The sequence below is a fragment of the Terrapene carolina genome, unplaced genomic scaffold (genome assembly GCF_002925995.2).
Source record: "Terrapene carolina triunguis isolate 2854851 unplaced genomic scaffold, T_m_triunguis-2.0 Scaffold21, whole genome shotgun sequence".
Classification (NCBI taxonomy): domain Eukaryota; kingdom Metazoa; phylum Chordata; order Testudines; family Emydidae; genus Terrapene; species Terrapene triunguis.
The window spans coordinates 2,827,595-2,840,715 of record NW_020664372.1 but is presented as its reverse complement, the minus strand read 5'-3'; the positions used below and the strand labels follow the sequence as shown (position 1 = coordinate 2,840,715).

The window sequence follows — 13,121 nt, the reverse complement described above, 5'->3', positions numbered from 1 at the left end:
ACCTCGGATCTGTATGCTCATGATCAGATGAATCTGATGAATCTCCTGAATAGGAAACGATGACGGATGCAGAAAGGTGCTTTGCCTTCTTTTTCCTTGGAAGCAAAGCTCCTGGTTTTGTAGAGGTCTCAGGCATATATTGTGTATCATCCTAGTATGTTCTCGCTACTGCTGGTACCTTTTTTGGAACAGGGTCTGAGGACTTTGCTACCACATGCGCCGTCTTTTTAGATCAGGAGCTTGGTACCAAGTTTGACGACTTCCTGGAAACAATTGGTCCTGGAACGAACCCTTATCTCCTATTTCCATTATCTGAAGCCTTGGAAACCTTAGATCTGCAAGTTTTAATCAATAAGGTTTCTTGTAGGAGGAGGGTTTGGAGACTATTCTGCCTCTCCTTTCTAGCTTGCAGTGTGAAAGTACTGCAGATTGAGAAACAAGAATGGCCTTCTCTTAACACTTTAGGCAGCAAGCATAATTCTGGGAAAATGGCTGGACACAACACACATCTTTTAAAACCATGCTCTTCAGATCTGCCATAATGAACAGTAACTAACACTAAAACTAACTGTGGCACCTTGTATCCCATGTTTACCCCTTTTATATAGTTATGATCTATTTTGTGCAAAGCATGCTTTGTGAGGTATTATTTGAAAACTCATAATCTGCTGAATATCATTGTCCTGTTAAGATGTGTGTAACATCACTGCATGTAAAATTATGAGATTCTGCTATACGATTGTTATTGAAATGTGCTGTAGTTCTGGGTAACACACAGTCTAATTTCTCAAAGACAAAGGCATACTCACATGCCAGCTAGGTGCTAAAAGGCCATTATCTACTTAATTGGAGATTCACCAGCAGGGAAGTTGTAAACAAGAAATTTATAATTCTCCTGAAAGATAGTTGGCATGTACGCCATGTAACTGCCTCACCCCATGACCCAGCAAAGATTTTTCCTTTCAGAGCATAAGAAGGCAGAAAAATGCCTCCCCCCTCACCTCTCCTCCTTATATCGCTCTGCTCATAACATCAAGGAATACCTGAAGAACACTGAACTAAGGGGAGTGGTCCCGGTTTGAAAGGAAATTCAGCCTGTGAACTGTCTGCAGCATCTGATGTGGTGAGAATGATGTTTGTTTCAAATCTTATTTATCTTGGTAAATTTTAGGAATTAGATTGGATTTTATCTTTTTATTTCTTTTGTAACCAATTCTGCCTTATCACTTGTAAATCACTTAAAATCTATCTTTCCCTAGTCAATAAACAGATTAAAGAGAAAAGGTTCATTAAAAGATATGAGTGCACGTACATATATGTATTGAGTGGTAAAGTGTGGTGTAAGAGATTTTATCAGTAGACGTTTGAGATTATTACTCATTATCTGTTTTAACTTAGCACCTAGGATTGTCATATTGTTCACAAGTAGCAAAATTCGAAGTGAAATATGAAGGTCAATCCCAACCAGTGACACTAAAACTTTTATATGACCACCAAACCATTTGTAATTCTGTATATGCAGTATTTCAAGATAAAGCTATTTTAGACAGAAGGCGGGTTTTTTTAATTGTATCGGAACTACTTTTCATATTCCACCGCTAGAAAATCTAGACTGCTTTACTAACCTGAGACAAACTGTATGGGATTCAGAAGGAGAGGAAAATTATACCTAAGTAAACTTTGTAAAACTTCTAAAAATTGTCTGAAATATCTGTTCTCCACATAATATTGAACCTTGAAGGCATGACCTTGAGCTCTACCAGATACAAGTGCTGTGTCCCATCTGAGGGCTGGAAACTCCCTCTCCAGCAATATAATGTTCCTCTTTCTAGCCTTGATTGGTTACACAATTTTGGAACATACACCTGTAACTAGTGAACACAGGTAGAATTGTACGACACAGGTTGAATTTTTTTTCAGAACAAGTATGTTAATTTTTAACAATAAATTGTAATGTGAGGGGGTCTCAATCTCTCTTCATGAAGGATAGTTCTGTCCCGTTCCTCTTCCTACCTACAATCCTACTTTCAATGTGTGTTAGGAAGAAATAGTTTCAATAAACTTTGCTTCATCAGACTTCAATGGCAATGCCAATTCCTTGTGTATTTTATAACATCTGAAATTTTTACTCCATCGCAAGTTCTGTAACTTTTACTAAAAAAAAAAAAAAAAAAGATTGTGTAACACTGCACCCCAAATTCTTCAGAGAAATATTATTATGATACGATTATGGCACAACTATGATGTATTTTATGGAAGATAGGTCATGTAAGATATCATTGAAAAGATTCTTTACTGAATATGATTATCCTACTTGTATGCATGTATCATTTTTGTATCTGAAGTTATGAATACTATCTATGTATCTATTACAAATGTGTTTACACATGGGGAACGCACACTAGGCAAAAGACACTCAGTCTAGATGGCTGGCTGGGAAGGGTCATTCAGGTTAATGAGCCATTAGGAGAAAACAATAGGCCTTAGAAGCAGCTTAGTGTGTGTGTGTACCAAGCTTTGAAACAAAAGGCTCCTGCCATATGCAAAAGCTATATAAGGCAGGGGAGTGACATCATCGTGGTTCTTCACTGGGAAGTGCTGAACCAAGGCTAAAGGGATTTTAGCCTGTGAATGGAACAATTGGGGTTTCTAAGTTATAAGGCAGTGCAGCTTGCCCCTTAAGAATCTGCAGCCTGCTTGCATCATCATTTAGGGTGAGAATTTGCTATTCATATCCGATCTATGTAGTATAGTAAACTTAGTTTGCATGATTTATTTGCTAGGTAATCTGCTTTGATCTGATTGCTATCCCTTATAAACACTTAAAATCTATCTTTTGTAATTAATAAAATTGTTTTTGCTTTGTCTAAAACCAGTGTGTGTAGAAGTCATAACTCGAAGCAGAAAGCTGTTGTATATTTCCTTTCCACAATGAGGGAGGGGCGAATTTCATGAGCTTACGCTGCACAGTTCTCTGTGCAGCGCAAGATGGTATAATTTTGGGTTTACAATCCAGAGGGGGTGTGCACCCTAGTAGCTGGGAAGTTCCTTAGCTGAAGCCTCCTCATGCAGAGCTAATCACAGCGTCCATATGTAACTGCAGCTGGGTGTGTCCCTACCTGTATGTATGCTGGTAAAAGTGCAGGCTGGAGCCTGGGAGAGGGTTTGGCAGGCTGGTCACTGCAGTAGTGTAAAGGGAGGCAAGGCTGTTGGGTCAGGGGGGCTCAGTGGTACCCCAGTTCCAGGTGGCAACCCAGGAGGAACCCGTCACAGATTCCTTTTGTAACATACCTCCAGTTTTCTCTGATATTTCTCACATTCTAATTGACATTGTGAGAGATTCTTTGCTGTTTCTTCTTGCATGAGTTGAACACGTTCACTCTCAAAGGACTTTAATTTACTTTGATGGAGTAGTTCAGCCACCTTGCTTTCTGTGCTGAGTTGCAGCTGTCTATACCTGAAAAAAATCAAAGTAGTTGTGTGGTTTGATCAAAAAGGATACATGCAGATACGACAAAAAGATACATGTATATCTTTTCAGTATATGGCACAGATTTCAGCAAAGAGGAGAATCTTTGTTAAAAAAAATGCAGAGTTTAACAACCACTGTTAAGATTAAACTATACACTATCGCTATTTGGAAGTAATAGTTCTTCAAACTGTCGTCTGTGTGGATCCCACTCTAGGTGTGTATGAACCTCATGTATAAGAGATCAGAATCTTTCAATAGCAGTGTCCGTTCGGCCAGGCCTGTTCCATGTGTGTCCTCATGCTCACCCACATGAGAGAATAAAGGACAGAGCAACCACCCTTTAGTTTCCTTGCTATTTTAGAATCCCAGGTAAAGATGACTCTGAAAAAGCAGGGACTGAGAACTGGTCATGTGACCCACATGGACAACATCTTGCAGAACCACAGTTCCTAAAAATGAACGAGTTCTTTGAGATAAGACTCTACATGCTCATACTTGTGGGATGAATGCACCTGAGTTGCAAGCTTCCAGAATCTTCTGGAAAGCAGTGTCCACTGGGGCTACTTGCCCCCTCTTTCTCTCCTGATTCCTGGAAAGTTCCCAAGGAAATAAAAGGGGGAGTGGCCCCAATTACCTCTCAGTTCCTCCCACTAATTCCTAACCTGAGATGCGAAAGAAGTGGGGAATTAGGCAGGGAGTGTGAATATGCAGAGGCTCATCTTGCAGAACTATGGTTACAAGAAAGCAACCTTTATTTCTTCTTCAACTGGCCTCCAGGAACGTGGGCTGAGGAGTACTAGCTAAACAAGGACAGCAGAACCGCCAAAAGAGTAAGTCATTTCTCTTTTTGCTCTCCCAAGACACCCTTCCCCCCCCGCCAAAAGAAGAAAAAAAAAATCGCTAAAACCCACATATATAGCTGCAGTATCAGCCATGCAATATGGTGTGATAGACACAGCATGCCACAGACACTGCCTTTGTCCTGGATGAGGGCTGACAATTCCAGGAGGCTGAAGCTCTGTCAGATCATGATCATTCTGAAACACGGTGCACTACATGGATAACCTTTAGACCGTGACAGACTGACTCCTCTTCTGCCAGTTCCATCTCTAAAAGGGTTTGGGGAACCTGTAGATAAGCTTTGGCTCCATCTGGACAAAGTATGTAATGGGGCTGGTCCACACTAACCCCCCACTTCGAACTAAGATACGCAACTTCAGCTACGTGAATAACGTAGCTGAAGTCGAAGTATCTTAGTTCGAACTTACCGCGGGTCCACACGCAGCAGGCAGGCTCCCCCGTCGACTCCGCGTACTCCTCTCGCGGAGCAGGAGTACCGGCGTCGACGGCAAGCACTTCCGGGATCGATTTATCACGTCTAGACAAGATGCGATAAATCGATCCCAGAAGATCAATTGCGCACCGCCGGACCCGGAGGTAAGTATAGACGTACCCATGGAAAACTTACTGCCATTAAAAAGGCCAAAAAGTAAGGTACAATTGGAACATTTGTTGGAACACTAGAAATCAGAAAGAGTTCTGTCAGGGGATTAGCACAACCAGACAGCATTTTACCCCAAGCCATACAGTCCTATTATCCACACTGTATGAAATATGACAATTTGCACTTAACACTGTGGCCAGGAAATAAACCTCACACCCCATTATGTGTAGGTGATGGATGTCTTGACCATTATATGTGACTGTTTATTCCAAGATGAGAGGGATTGAAGCTAGGTTTACTGACACATTCTGAAATGCTAAGCGGACTGCTCCATTGGAAAAAACTCAACTATCAGATCAAAGAAAGACTTGGTGAAGTTAAGGATAGGTGCTCCTTGATGTTTCTACTACCCTGACAGGGGGGTGATCCAATCCTAGACACTGCATCCTTCATGGTGGAGTCAGTACCAGACCTGTTCCTAGCTTAAAATGAGGAGCTAGTTATAACTGAAGATAAGTAGCCCAGAGCTCAATATTGTTCTAATAAAATTTCCTCCTATGAGCTATCAGATACATGGACCATCAATATTTGATGATGATGTATCCAAGGACTAATCAGTGGTTCTCTTAGCTTCTCATATACAGCTTTAAATCTAAACAGGGATTTACAGCACTCTGTAACTTCTCCACAGAACCTTGGCAATGCACCTTTTAATTTCCTGAAGAAGATAGGTCTCTTTTTTGCTTTCCCATTCAAGGGCTATAGAGAAGCTCTGAAGCCAATGAGCAGTTCTTTTTGGACAGATCTGGTGACAACGTAACCTGTTTCTCCTGCAGAGGCTGCATAGCAGAGAAATCTTCAGATTTGTGAGATCTCAGAATCAATAGAACTGAGACAGATATAGTACATTCACATTGTAAGGGAGTCTCTGATCCAGGCATCGGTTCTTAGACTGTCAGATGTTCAACAGCTAGAGTCTTCTAAACCTAGTCCTGGGGAGGGGTGTGAATTAACTCTTAGGGATAGGCTGGGAACCCAAGAGAACTTCAACAGTTCCTGTGAAGAACCACTGGAACTGACAGCTGTGGAAAGAAGCAAATTGGAATCTAAGATTTATGATAATAAATGAGTCTAAGACTCAGTCCCTCTCTTCACAGCTATAGGACGAGAGTTTGATAGACAATTATCATAAGGGGAAAACACACTTTCAAACAAAGCAGAGCATTGAGTGTGTGCATCTGAATATGACCAAATGGGAAGCATGATGTGAAAACACTGTCCTATAGAGACCCATCATCCTTTGATCTGATCATAAGCTTGTAATGCATTTCTCCTTTCCAGTGTTGTAAGGACTCCATACTAGATCTGCTTGCTCATGTCACTATGTTGAGCACAGAATCAGTATTGTAAGCAGTTCTCAAAGATCATGGTTTTGGAAATGCAGAATGGGACTCCCCTGACCTGTGTGGATCTGAGGCCTCATTGGTATAGAACAGGGATCAGCAACCTTTGGCCCGCGGCCCGCCAGGGTAAGCACCCTGGCGGACCGGGCCGGTTTGTTTACGTGCCACGTCCGCAGGTTCGGGAGATCGCGGCTCCCACTGGCCGTGGGTCGCCGCTCCAGGACAATGGGGGTGGCGGGACGCAGCGGCCAGCACATCCCTCAGCCCGCACCGCTTCCCGCAGCCCCCATTGGCCTGGGACAGCGAACCGTGGCCAGTGGGAGCTGTGATCGACCGAACCTGCGGATGCCGCAGGTAAACAAACCGGCCCAGCCCGCCAGGGTGGTTACCCTGGCGAGCCACGTGCCAAAGGTTACCGATCCCTGGTATAGAACCACTAGACAAGTGATTCTCAACAATCAAAAATGTCAGCTCTTCATGCTGGCTGAAACCCAGGTAATAGGATGTTCTTGGCAACCCTGTTTGGCAGTCTTGCATATTTGGCTGTCAAATTTGGATCCAGGATCTGACCCTGAATCTGGATCCATACATGTCAGCCCTCAGATCTGTATGCAGCCTTTTTGTTTGTGTTTTTGGAAGCTCCACATCTGTGCTCTGTTGCAGATCCAGATCTTGATCTATAATTGGCTGCCAGAGATGTTTTAGAATCCAGCTCTTTTGGAAACTGCATCCAATGGCCAGAAAGCCACTTTAGGCACACAGGTAGGCCTCCTAGGCCAACCTGATCTTGACAGTGACCAAACGATTATACTTCTCCCATGGGAGGAGAGGCATCCAAACCAGCTCCTGAGGGACACTCTTCAAAGCTGATGCTGGACTTACTCAATGCCAGCTTAGTTGACTAGGCCTGAAGAGCTTTCCCCATGAGCAGGAGTGCATGAGCCATCCTCCCACTCCTGTAGGTGCAGACAAAACCCATGCCAGATGGGCATCTCCTGTTTTCTTTTAAAAGAAAAACAGGAATGACAAACTAATTATATAAACAAATAGCGCAGGGACTTTGAGCCTAAAAGTGGGAATATGCAGTGGCTATTTGAAGAAATAACTTTTTTTGCTTCTTTGACAATGTGTCTGTGTGGCTCCCACTCTAGGTGACTGGAACTTAGTGCCCCATCTGGAAGATGGGATTGACTGACACTAACTAAATAGTGCTCCTAACACCACTCTACCAAATTTGGCATCTGATCTTGGAGCCAATTAGAAGACATGGTTTAAAACAAAGGGGATTACTCCAAGTAGCTGGCTTGCAGATTTCAGATATGAGAATGTTTCTAAATCATGCAAAGGAGGCAGCCTGAGTGCTATGAGATTTGATGTTTGGAGGAAGAAGTGTACTAGCCATGTGAGAGCAGCTCGAAATAGATATTCCTTGAGAAGAAGTGGCCTGTCCCTTATTAGTGCTATTTATAGCAAAAAAAAAAAAAAAAAAAGTGCTTTTTAAACGGCTTGGCCCAGACTTTTAAAGGTGTTTAGGTACTAAAGGTGAAGATAGGCAACTAGTGGTACTTTGGGCTATCAAGACAGTAACTATACTCAAGGGTACACACTGCTTGTTCCGTCTCACTGCTATGGGCGGTAAGAGGGAAGGGAAAGGTTATGGCCGACCTACTCGTTATGCCCTCAAGTATGGGGGACACAAGGATATGCATGGCACAGTGAAACCAACTCCTATTCAAAGATTCCAATCTCACACCTGTAGTGAGATCCACTTAGACAAAAACTTGTAAACACTGAGCCATATTTGTCTTTTCAGGCCATGCTGACACAGTAATCATAAACTGGGTCCCTATATCAAATGGGGACACGCTATCTCCCCCTGTACCATTGTCTATGCTGTTGCCAAGAATTGGGGCATTCATATAATTATTTATATTATTGTTGCACATAGAATTTCCAGTCATGGATCATTGTGCTAGGTGCTGTACAAACATAACAAAAAGTCAACCTGTGCTCCAAACAGCTTACAATCTAAGTATAAGACAAGAGACAATATATGGATACAGACAAACAGATGGCGTGGTGTCAAAGGAAACAATGAGAAAATATTGATCAGTATAACAGGTAATGATCTCAGCGTGACATACCCAAGGTACAATCCAGACTAATGATTAGCGGTGTCACCCCTGTCCTCTAACCTGGGATGCCCTTTACACTGCTTTGCTGCTGTAGTCTCCAGTCAAGACTGCTTATAAGCAGCCTCCAGCATGCAAGTCATTCCCAGCTATGTCTGTGTGTGTGCTGCAGCCAGCCAGCCATACTTTGTTCTCACCAGCCTTAGTTATATTGCAGGATGACCTCAACATACCCAATCTAAGATTTCCCCCCAGAAAGGTATGTCCTATACTGCCTAGCCTCTCTCCTGGACAATACAAGCTTATATAAAGTCCGTCATTTTACTAATAGAAATGGTATGCACACATCTTGCTACCCCAAATGGAGTTTCCCAAACACTTCGATTTAAACACTCGGATCTGGCCTGCGGGCCATAGTTTGCCCACCCCTGGTAAAGGATGTCCCCCCTGCTGCTCTTCCTCACCTGTTGGAGGTTCTTTTGTTTCCCTTTCTGCTTGTTGACTTGGTTTACTGCTTAAATGCAAATTAAGCAGAGCACACATTCCTTTGTTTGAGACAGGCCTGTTTGCCAATTTCAGTTTGGAACATGTGTTAAGATCATGATGCAGTGGAACTTTACAATTTCATATACAATATTGCCACACATTTTATCAGTATAATATTGACCAGCAAATTATGGGTTTGCAAATGATATCTCACAAGGCATACTTTGTACAAAGATTATTACAATAATGTGCAGGGTGTGGATATGGGTACATTCTGTCACACTCAGCAAACCAGCAGCCTAACTATTGTCAAGATCTTTGTCAGCATTACAGTAGACAAGAATTTTAAGGAGGGATTTGAAGGATGATAATGAGTTAGTTCTATAGATGTTTACACAGAGCTTCTCCCAAGTGTTAGTGGCAGCATGTGAGAAAGCACAAAGGTGCTTGTTTGAAAATGTAACAAGTCGGGGATGGAGGCTGACATCATGAGCTGACTGGAGGTAGGAGTTCATGCAAAGAGACAGGTAATACAGGCAAAGTCACAGGGTAGGAACATGATCTTTGCAGCGGAATTTTGAATGGGTATGGGCGGGACAAGATGGTATTTGTCAAGGCCAGAAAGTGTGATGTTGCAGTAATCAAGACACATGATGCTGAGAACCTGGATGAAAATTTTAGCCATGTGGATGAAAAAGAATGGCTGTTTCTTAGGGCTTGTATACCTGAATACTTAAGTTTGTGACAAGCTGGGGTTTAAATTTACTGAGCTTTTTCCTGCGGCACACTAAATGTCCAGGCACTAAAAACTTCCATAATATGAAAATAAATAAATAAATTAATAAAAAGTTGAGAGAGAATCTTTTTTCTTTAGATTTCAGTGTGTTACTGTTTGTTTCTTTTCCTCAAATTAACAACTTATTTCTATGTCTCAATAATACCAGATGGAAAAATATACACAATATAAAACTTTAAAAATCATACAGCAATTATCTTTTAAAGCAATGAGTACTAAATACACCCTACTTTAAAATAATCTAAAACCTAAGTACCAAAAGTGGTAAAATAGCTGTTACATAAAGCACAACAGCAGCAATATATTTCCTCCGTCCCTCTTCCAAAAAATAAGATATAAAAAGCAATTAAATTTTGGACACAGTTACAAACAGAAAGAATATTCAGAAATACATACTCATGCTTAAAATATTCCCCCAAATTATTAGGTAAAAGACATGTGAACATTCAGATGTTTGTGTTCTTGTAAAACACACACACATAAATACAAATGTAGTTCATTAGTGACATCTGAACTGAAACTAAGATATGTGTAATGTGCTTCCATAATATCAATGGCAGTGACAGCGTAGACAAGGTAGATAGCTCTCCTTCAGCTATCTTGACTTTGATGAGTCAGTGCTTTTCTAAACAATACTTGAGTTTCAGAGAACTACCACAACCAGTCGGTTTATTTCTAGCCTCACAGTAGACTGTGGATAAGCATGTGTGTTACATTTAATAATAAAGCACAGACTGGTTGTAAATATTACTTTTTTCAAACACATCACCTGTATTTAAATCAAATGTGCATCAGGACATCTTCTGATGGTATATCATCCAGGAAAGAACGAGAACTGTTTTGATACCACTAGTTTAGTAGATGAGACTACACAGACATCAAGGAAATCACTATCCCATTCCAACAGAAGCCATGGAGACTGTGTCACAGGGATACAACCTCGGGCCATTCCTTACAGTTTTAAGCTGCATGGTAGGGAGACTACATGAAAATGTCTGTGAGAGCAGTCTTGACACTAGTAGAACAGAACTTGTTTCTCATAAGCTCTGCACACAAAAAAACCTAGTGCCAATTAACATTAATACCAGAGTGCTAGATCATGGGCTATCATGGTAAATAGAATCTTCAATGATTATCAAAATTATCACCCAGAAGTATAAAAACTTTAAATATAAATAACGTCAACAGAAGCTGCTCAGTGCTCTCAACGTCTGAAAAATTAGGCTATTTAAATTAAAAATGTCGTTTCTCTTTTCTTTCCAGAAATTTACTGAGCTGTTTTACATTTTAAATTGGTATACTATTATTTACATTTTATCAGACATTCAAAAAGTTAAAACAATGTTTTACACATTACTACAAACCTATCAATCTTGATTGATGATGTTTTATTTTAAGAAATTTCTTCTGAGGAGAATAAAATAATTGTAGGGAGGATTTTTTTTTAAAAAGTAAGCTTATAACAAGACTGGTGGGGGGAAAAAAGAAGAAATAAAAATCTAAGTCTTGGCAATACCTATAAGCTTTGGGATAAGAGTTGTAGGAATACCTAATAAAATAGCTCATGGAAATCTGTGTCTCTTGGAGCCTCAACCAGTCACTCCTACCCTTTGTCATCCTCATTTCTACCAGGGAACCACAATAAAGAGGCTTGAATTACTTATCTTGTTGTGTATGGCCTTTAGATTCACTCAGTTTCCTATTTCTTCATTTTCTTTCCTTCCTCTCCATCTACAGATGGGCCTCGATTTAGACAGTATTTTTTTGCACGGTTTCAGTTATGCACGGTCAATTAATTGTAACTTTATTTTTTGTACACGGTATGGATTCACTTTTACACGGTGTAGCGCGGTTGCCAAGATGCGCAGATGCACCTAGAATCAGCTGGTCGCTTCCTGCCCCTCCTCCACCACGCTGCTCTCAATCTGATCGGATATTGTCTCTTAAACATCATGTTGTCCGCTTTGATTTTACCCGCTATTTATCACCCTTAATAAGTGTTTACCATGAGCTCAAAGAGGAAATGGAGAGAAAGTGGCTCAAAAAGTTTTATGTCATGTGTGAAGAAGCAGAAAAAAGTATTGACTTTAGTACAGAAATGGAAATGTTGGATAGGCTTGCTAAGGGTGAAGGTTCATCATCCGTGGCTAGGGCTTATGGCCTTAATGAGTCAACCATGCGTACAGTGAAGAGAAATGAGGCAAAAATTAGAGCAAGTGTTGCTTCAAGTGCACCTAAAGGTGCTAAGTGTCATTCTATACTCGTTATACTACCATACAAAAGATGGAGAAAGCACTGAACATGTGGATAGAGGACAAACACAGAAAAGAAGTCCATTGAATGGGCCAGTGATTCGAGAAAAAGCTAAAAGATTGCACGATCACTTAAAACAGGATGCTGCATCAACTTTGGGAGAGAGCAGCGTAGCCAAGGAATCTACTTTTATAGCCAGCAAGGAATGGTTTGAGAAGTTCAAAAGGAGGTATGGCTGCATAATGTTAAATTGGTCTGCAGACCATGAAGCAGCAGCAAGGTTTCCACCCAAGCTGGCTGAACTCATTGAGGAGAAAAAAGCTTGCTTCAGTTTGTAACCTAACACAGATGAGACAGGCTTATTTTAGAAATGGATGCCAAACAGAATTTGTCTTTCAAAAAATGAGAAATCTGCTCCAAGTTTCAAGGTTGTTAAAGACTGACTGACCCTTCTCATCTGTGGAAATGCAATGGGGGATTTTGTGGTAAAGCCAATGCTACTTTACTAAGCCCAGAACCCCTCAAGGGCAAAGATAAATATCAGCTACCAGTGTTTTGAAGGTCTAATCGGTGTGCGTGGGTCACTTCAGTGCTTTTTATGTACTGGTTTCATAATTGTTTAGTGCATGAAGTGGAATGCTACCTGGCATCAAAGAACCTGGCTGGCCCTACTGATCCTTGATAATGCTCCGGGCCACCCTGCAAGCCTTCAGGCTGCACAGCCTGAAGTGGAGGTGGTTTTTCTGCCTCCAACCACCACATCACTCCTCCAGCCCCTTGACCAAGGTGTCATCGCAACTTTTAAAGTTTATTACACTCACTGCACCTTTCGCTGCATCCTAGATGCTATGGATAGCGATCCAAGTTTAACAGTGACCCAGTGCTGGAAGGATTACACCATAGCACAGTGTATTAAAAATATAAAAGAGTCTCTGGATGAAATAAAACCTTCCACTATCAATGCATGTTGGAAAAACTTGTGGCGAAAGGCAGTGAATGATTTTCATGGCTTCCCCGAAATGTGACATGAGGTGGAGGAAATTACAGAGCTGGGTTGTCATGTTGGAGGGGAGTAATTTGACAATCTCCAGGCAACCACTCGAGTCCCACACCATCAATATCAATGCTGAAGAGC

The 13,121-nt window shown here is 41.3% G+C and overlaps 1 protein-coding gene across 2 annotated transcripts in view; it reads right to left on the bottom strand.

The window, feature by feature from the left end:
• PIBF1 (progesterone immunomodulatory binding factor 1) overlaps positions 1 to 13,121 on the bottom strand; it is a 196,872-nt gene that overhangs the window by 95,116 nt on the left and 88,635 nt on the right. For both annotated transcript variants that reach the window (XM_024212024.2, XM_024212017.3), the window contains one exon: positions 3,292 to 3,457. In XM_024212024.2, the coding sequence (XP_024067792.2) occupies positions 3,292 to 3,457 (166 nt within the window). The remainder of the gene's footprint in view (positions 1 to 3,291; positions 3,458 to 13,121) is intronic.